Source organism: Zingiber officinale, chromosome 7A, assembly GCF_018446385.1.
Source record: "Zingiber officinale cultivar Zhangliang chromosome 7A, Zo_v1.1, whole genome shotgun sequence".
NCBI lineage: Eukaryota > Viridiplantae > Streptophyta > Magnoliopsida > Zingiberales > Zingiberaceae > Zingiber > Zingiber officinale.
Window position 1 is genome coordinate 118300514 of NC_055998.1, and position 8036 is coordinate 118308549.

The 8036-nt window shown below is 41.3% G+C and overlaps 2 protein-coding genes across 2 annotated transcripts; both read left to right on the plus strand.

Moving 5' to 3' along the window:
• The first annotated feature begins 843 nt into the window (after window positions 1–843).
• LOC122000413 (E3 ubiquitin-protein ligase At1g63170-like) lies at window positions 844–2155 on the plus strand. The gene is made up of 2 exons (XM_042554823.1): window positions 844–1640; window positions 1710–2155. Exons 1-2 carry the CDS (start codon window positions 891–893, stop codon window positions 1854–1856), a joined length of 897 nt encoding a protein of 298 aa, XP_042410757.1. The 5' UTR covers window positions 844–890; the 3' UTR covers window positions 1857–2155.
• Window positions 2156–2599: 444 nt separating this feature from the next.
• On the plus strand, window positions 2600–5602 carry LOC121999653 (receptor-like protein EIX1). The gene has a single exon (XM_042554304.1). It carries the CDS (start codon window positions 2600–2602, stop codon window positions 5600–5602), a length of 3003 nt encoding a protein of 1000 aa, XP_042410238.1.
• The last annotated feature ends 2434 nt before the right edge of the window (window positions 5603–8036 follow it).

Below are 8036 nucleotides of genomic sequence, written 5' to 3' on the forward strand. Positions count from 1 at the left end.
TTTGAGGAATGGGGAACTGAGTCCCTGGAGATTTGATCAGTACTTTAAGTCGATCGTCCATATGAGAGAAGACTTGCCTTTGAAGTGAGAACTTGAGATCTGGGAGTCTGGCTGAGTTTATAAGGAGAATTGCTTTTCTAAATGTATAAGAGACGAGCATGCTGAGTTGGGTAAATCTGACCGGAGTTATTATCGATCGGCTATATGAAGGAGAACTGGCATGTGAGAAAATCCATAGGGTCGACCGGCAGTGTGGTCAACCGGTCATATGCTGAAAGACTTGTACTAAGTGGGAAGCTGGATCCCCTTATTTCGACTGGACGTATGACCAAACGGATCTGCGGTAAGTCAGGCATTCCTTAAACTCAGCCGCCCGTCGACTGCTCGGATATATAATAGATATCTTAATATAGGAATGGGGCGCTAGGTTCTCTAAGCCCGACCGGCTCATAGGCCAACCGTCCTCGTACTAAAGGCCTCATAATTAGCACGGGGCGAATAACAAAATCTCATCGAAAATGACACATTGGCTACCACCTCCCTTTGACTTTGACTGTCACTTCATCTTGATTTTGACTGTCACATCATATCCGGATCCGTCCATAATATCCCGTATCACTCACTATGTCAACCTATGCGATCTTGTTGGATGATTTATTAGCTTGGCAGTCGGTTGTTGATTCAACTATAATTTTGTTTGCTTAAGAGGGGGAGATGGTTTGGCCAACTGTTGAAGGTTGATTGAATCCCCTGATCAACACTTTAAGCCAAAGCAAAGTTTGTTAGATTCTTGGTCACCATCTTAACCCAACTTCCCACCTTACTTCCCTTCCACCTTACTAAGCAATCCATGGCAAACATCCTCCTCCATCCTTGGACCGAGAAGAAGAATGCCGCCGGCAGATAACAATGTCGTTGATGAACCTCGGACTGTGCCGCTTGCGTTCCTGATGAGGATGGCCCTGCGGATCGCGAGAGCCCGGTGGTTTGGCTTCTTGAGACGTGTGTTCCGGTACCAGAACGCGTCGACGTCCGACTTAGTTTCCAACCCTTTCAATTCCTCGCCGTGGCTAGCAGCGGAGTTCATCGTGCTGGTGGCGCAAATCTTCATAGTCACCGCCACCATGGCCGTCTCTGGAAGAGAGAACCCGGTTTGGCCTCTTAGGATTTGGCTCGGCGGCTACAACCTAGGAAACCTCCTCAGCCTTCCTCTAATCTACTGGCGCTACCGCCACTCGGCCCTCAGCCTCGACTCCGACGATCTCGAGCAACTCTCGAGAACCACCATGGATGACTCTTCTTCCTACTTGATGAACAAATCGAGGACGCTCCTCGAGTTGTTCTTCGCGATATGGTTCGTGATGGGCAACGTGTGGATCTTCGACTCGCGCCACGGATCGTTCGACAGAGCTCCCAAACTTCACGTGCTGTGCATAGCGATCCTCACATGGAACGCCCTCCTCTACTCCTTCCCCTTCCTGCTCTTCGTCCTGCTCTGCTGCTGCGTGCCGCTGATAAGCAACCGCCTAGGCTTCAACATGAACTTGGCCTCCGCCGATCGAGGAGCATCGGAGGATCAACTCTCGAAGCTGCCTCGACGGAGATTCAAGGAAGTCAGGGATCTTGCAAACGAGAACCAAGTGAGTCCATACAAATCCGAATTGCAAAGAACCCTTAATTCAAAGTTTAATTTGCTAAAAAATTGGCAGGAGTGCTGCATATGTTTGGCACAGTACTGTGAGAGAGAGGAGGTGAGGCAGCTGCCGTGTCAGCATCTGTTCCATCTTAACTGCGTGGATCAGTGGTTGAGGATTATGTCTTCGTGTCCTCTATGCAAACAGGAGCTTGAGAAGTGATCGCGTTCTCCAGTTTTAGCATATATTTTTTGTTTTTCTTTTTAAAAAAAGGAAATTGCAACATCAAAGCAGAAGTATACAACAAAAGATCAAAAAACAATCAAGATTTACTGCAACTAATGGTCGACTTGCTGCTGTAAATATCTGAAATAATTGTAAAGGAATTCAGCATTCTGCAAATCTTCAACAGCTCTCCTCATCACCGTGCAATTTGTGCCCCCGTTGGCTTCCGTTGATGTGCTACTTTGATTCGGCTGGAACTGAATAAATGGGCTTCTGGGCCATGCGATTGTGTAAAAGAGCTCCCCTGGCCTTGTGCTGAACACGTGTAGGACTTATCGACCAACTGAGTTGACTGACCGGATTGATCAATCTCTTATTTTTCTTATATTGTTATGATAATTTTCACCATCAGCATTGGCAACGCAATGCGTGATTGATCCCTATGTCATGCATGACTGGCCTCACATAGTCGAACAATTGAAATGTGAAAAGAAGTGTCAAATTGACTTATTAAGATTGTAATGACCGCCATCCCTGACAACTACAAATCACTTAATTATAGACACAGAAATTTTGTGCGCACCATTGCGTTCTGGAGGCAAACCTGTATTTTTTTTTCAGGTCTGATATAATAAATTCTTGATGAAACATGGCAAAATGAATCATGAGCAACAAGATACTCTCTCTCAACCTGACATACATCCCAACCTTCCCTTGAGAGATTAATCGATCGCTTAATCATGGAGGCCAGTAGCATATGCAAGGGCAGTTCTAATTCCCCAAAGCATTCTGCACTTATCTTCATCATCTTCTTGTTGAGCATAAGAGCATACTGCAACGATAGTCTACAGGCAACGGAGGAGAGTAGCTGCTTGGAGAATGAAAGAAGTGCTCTGCTCGCCATCAAGTCCGACATGTATGACCCAGGCGACTGGTTCTCGTCTTGGATCGGTCGTGACTGCTGCAAGTGGAGAGGAGTGGGCTGCGACAACATCACTGGCCACGTTACAGAGCTCGATCTTCACAGCCCCTACCCTTACTACGTCTATGAAGAAGATCCAATTTTGTATCAGATGGACAGTTTCAGTCCTGGGAGAATTGGTGCGAGTAAGCTGAACCCTTCCCTGGAAGAGCTAAAGCATTTGAAGTATTTGGACTTGAGCATGAACAACTTCTCCTTTGCCCACATCCCCAATATGATTGCTTCTCTCGTCCACTTGGAGTATCTCAACCTATCAAGAACTCTGTTTTGTGGGTTAGTTCCTCCTCAATTCGGTAACCTCTCCAGCCTGCGTTACCTCGATCTTAATGGATGCGTCAACTCATTATATTACACTTTCAAATCATGTATTCGCGCTGGTGGACTCCAATGGCTCTCTCCTTCATTGGAGTATCTTGATATGAGCTGCGTCGACCTTTCGAGAGCAACCAATTGGCTTCAGGAAATTAATTCACTCGGCACTTTTCAAGTGTTAAATTTGGGGAATGCAGAACTCCCGCCTGTTACATCCCCACTGCCCTCTTTTAATCTGACATCCATCTCCCAGCTTAGTCTCTTTCACTATCAGAACTTCACTAATGCCATGCTCAATTGGCTGTCTAATGCTAGCAACCTCCGATATCTTGATCTCCGCAAGTGCTATTCTGGACTTCATGTGGAGCAACTGCAAGTTTCTTTTAGTGCTCTTCCTAATTTAAAGAAATTAGAAATAGCAAGCAATCTCATCAAGGGAGAAATTTCTGGAATTCTAAGTAATATCAGCACCAGACTGCAGTATTTGGATTTGAGCGGCAATGAAGTTAGCGGAGAAATTGCAGATATCTTGTGGAATCTTAGGCACTTGGAGTACCTCAATTTAGATTCTACCTATGTGAGGGGGTACTTACCACATGTCATGGAGAATCTCACAAGGATAAGACACTTGAGTGTATCAAATACTCATATAGCAGGACATATTCCAGAAACAGTGGGGAAACTTGTCAATTTGAGGTTTCTTGATTTGTCACACAACAATGTCACTGGAGTGATACCATGGAGCATGGGAAACCTTACAAACTTGGTAGTCTTATATTTGGGGAAGAGCAACCTGACAGGATCAATCCCAGAAACTTTTGGTAATCTCACTAATTTGGAGTTGTTATTTCTATATGACAGTAATGTTTCTGGACAGGTACCAGAATCCATTGGCAAACTTCAAAAATTACGTGCTTTAAATCTTGAAAATAATTTACTTATTGGTCAGATACCTGAGTCGATTGGTGGGCTCTATAACTTAGAAATTTTGAACATACCCGAAAACAACCTAATAGGGCAGATACCTGAGTCGATAGGTGGACTCGCTAACTTAGAAATTTTGGATATATCCGAAAACAACCTACTAGGGCAGATACCCAGGACTTTTGGTAATCTCTGCAACTTGATCGATCTTGACTTATCACACAACAGTATTGGAAGAGAACTAACGGATTTGATCGATGGCTTGTCCAATTGTACTAAAGGCTCTCTCCTAAGAGTCTTATATCTTGATGGCAACAATTTGAGTGGTTTGATCCCTCCAAGTGTAGGTCAATTACATCAACTAGAGGAACTCTCGCTACCTCACAACTCATTTCAGCGTCTAACTGGAAGTCATCTCCAGGGTAACCTTTCTCCTTTCTTTTGCAGTACGAAACTCCAAGTCCTCGACTTATCTTCCAATGAATTGTCTGGTGAAGTACCAAAATGCCCTGATCAATTTCCTACCTCTCTAGTCTCTCTCCACTTGAATGATAATTCTCTCTCTGGAACTTTTCCAACCTTCTTAAAGAATTCTAAAGAGTTGGTAATTCTTGATCTCGGTGAAAATAAATTTTCTGGAGAAATACCAATGTGGATAGCACAGAGCCTTGCATCATTGAAGATTCTTCGCTTGCACTCAAACTTACTTCATGGTACTATCCCCACAGCCATAGCAAGTATCAAGTCCCTCCAACTTTTGGATCTTTCTTCAAACCGTCTTCATGGTAATATACCTTCGTCTCTTGGCAATCTCAGTGCAATGGCTGTAATTTTTTCATCAGATTCTTTATACCATGACTCACATTATGATGAGACATTAATAATAACAGCGAAAGGTTCTTCCTACGAATACACTGATGAGCTCCGATTGGTGCGAAGCATGGACCTGTCAAATAACAATCTTTCTGGTGAAATTCCAAATGAGCTGACATATCTTCTTGGATTGCATTTTCTTAACTTATCCATGAATCATTTAACTGGGAGGATTCCGGAAAAGATAGGCGGCATGTCTCAGTTAGAATCTTTGGACTTATCCATGAACAATCTCACAGGAGAGGTTCCTGCGAGCTTATCTGCTCTTTCTTTCTTGGGGTATTTGAATCTGTCCTACAATAACTTGTCAGGAAGAATCCCAGAAAGCACACAGTTGTCAACCTTCAACGCCTCAATCTATGCTGGTAACGAAGGTCTATGCGGATCACCACTGCCACAGTGCTCAAGTCATGCAACTTTTCAGGTTCCATCTGAACAAACACAGGCAGACAAGATTGGACGTGTGATACAATACAGCAGCATTACAATCGGATTTATTGTTGGCTTTTGGGGTTTCATTGGAATCATGATCCTGAAAAAAGAAGTTAGAGTCTCTCTCTTCCAATGGCTGGACAAGACCTGCGATCATATTTATGTTCAGTTGGCACTAAAGCTCAAGAAGGTGAAGCCACTACATGAAGAGGAAAACTAGTGTTTTGTTGAACGTATATGATCCTTCAAGTCAGTGTGTTGTGGGATGAAGTGTGTTTGATGATGCATGGATATGTGTTTTGTAATAATTGAAGATACAAGGAATTCTTCGTCTGTTATTAAGACTTTTTAAGCAGGATAAGTTCATAAATGAAACTTTAATATCCGAGTAACAACACATCTCAAAGAACAAACTTTGAATGATTGATTAACTGATGAATCACTACTCCATGTGGAAGACTTCAAAGTAAGCTAAATTTATTCGATTTCTGATTACCATATGCCAAACCTAGCTATGGGTAACCAGGAATGAAAGAAACACATGTGCCTTTAATGAAGTGTTACCAAGAAGTGTTGCCGAAATGGTGAACTATTGGTCTAATTTGATAAGGCTGTGCTTCGATAGAGCTTTATCCAAGTTTTAGCAGCAAAACATGGCTTTTCGAAGGACAGTAAATAACTACTTGAAATCAAGAAATCAGCATTAAATTTTTGTGGATAATATATGTCATGGTATTAGGGATGATAGTTTTCTTCGAACTATGGAGAATTTGATATATGATCCGAAAGAAATTAAAGAGGATATAAAGAGATTTTTATATCCAATTAAATAATAATATAATCAGGTATGAAATTTTCGGATTTGAATATGGAAACAGATTTAGTTGAATCCTACATAAAATGTGTGATAAAGTTGATTGAGTTAGAAAATTAAAAAAGCCAATACCCAAATTAAAAGATAATAAAAAGCAAAATATAAAACACACAACACACCATACAAACTAAACTCACGTAAATTTAAGTTGCATCTCAGATTTAGGGCTTTACATGTTCTTCATTTCTTCTATCTAACGATAAGCGAGAGAGAGATTGAAACGGCAATGGAAACGATAATGCCCGATGACAAAAATAAAGATAAAGGTGATCAATAATTTCAATTCTAAGTTTTCTCTATGTACTAATTTCAAAACTCTTTAGTTTATCAAGTTGAATTGATATTATGAATCTATATTTTCTTTCTATAGTTTTTCTTGTTTTTATGTGATGATATGCTAATGTTATTGGAAATATCTCAAATAAATCTTATCTCAAATATATATATATATATATATATATATAGTCAGGAAATAGAAAATTCACTAAATAAAAACCTGGTTTACCTACGGAATTACTGACGGAAGGACATTTTCGTTAGGATTCCTCAACGAAAATTGGATTTTCGTTGTGAAAGCACAACTAAAATAAAAAACCCGAAGTATTACCCACGGAATCAAGATTCTGTCGGTAATTCCCACTTATTATCGATGGAATCGCATGATTCCATCGGTAATAGATTAGATTACCAATGGAATCATGTATTTCCGTTGGTAATACAAGATTGTCGACGGAATCAAGATTCCGTCAGAAATCTCGAAAATAATTAGGGCATGAATTTGTGCCCTTCTCCTCTTCGCACGTGTTTCTAGCCTCCGATGATTCTCTCCTCTCTAGTGATATTCGGGTAAGTTCTCTCCTTCCCCACTCTGTTCTCTCCTTCTTGATCTTCGTCGTCCTCCAGCACGCCACTGGCAACTTTTCTGGCCGCCAGCACATGGCTGGCAGCTTTTCCGGCCTCCAGCTGGGTGTTGCCGGCAGCTTGCACGCGACTAGCGGCTTTTCAGGCAACCAGCCTTGTGCTGGTGGCTTTGCAGGCCACCATCCGCGTTCTAGCGATTTTGCCGGCCGTTAGTATGAGGTTGGTGGTTGTGTCGGCCGCCAGCAAGTGGTCGGTGGCTATGCTGGTTGTTGGCTGCTGGCAGCGTGGAAGGCCGTCAGCTCGTAACAGGCTGCTTGGTCGGTCGCCAACTGGCAACGCATTTGGCCGCAAGTTCAGTAGGCTAATATTTCTGTCTTGCCCTATCACAAGCTCACGGCTACAAGCTTTGTTCGCTGCATACTCTTTTGTTAAGTTTGTTTGTGATTAAATTTCACTAATTTTTTTTATAGTATACTGCATTTGCTACTCTTCTCCGGCTAGATTATTCTTCTTCAGGCATAGTTTAAGAAATAGTAAATACATGTTATTTTATATGGTTGAATTTAGATGTAGTGGTGATTTTAGTGTTGATATATTTATATTTATGTTAATTTTAGAGCTCATTATCTTTTGGTTAGAGCCTACAAGATAGCATTGTTTATTATTTATTTGATCTAAAATCTTGGTTTTATGTGATTTAAGTTGATAGATACTACAAGTTCAATATATGGAAAAACAATCTAGGTTTCTTTTGATTCACTAAGTTGAATGCTCAATAGAAAGTGAACATTATGCCTAATCTAAACTAATAGGTTGTTAAATGGAAACTACCCACACTATATTATATTTGATTGCTTTATTTAAGCTTAAATTGAATTGTACAAGTTTAATAGTGTTTTAAATTATATTCTCATTAGGT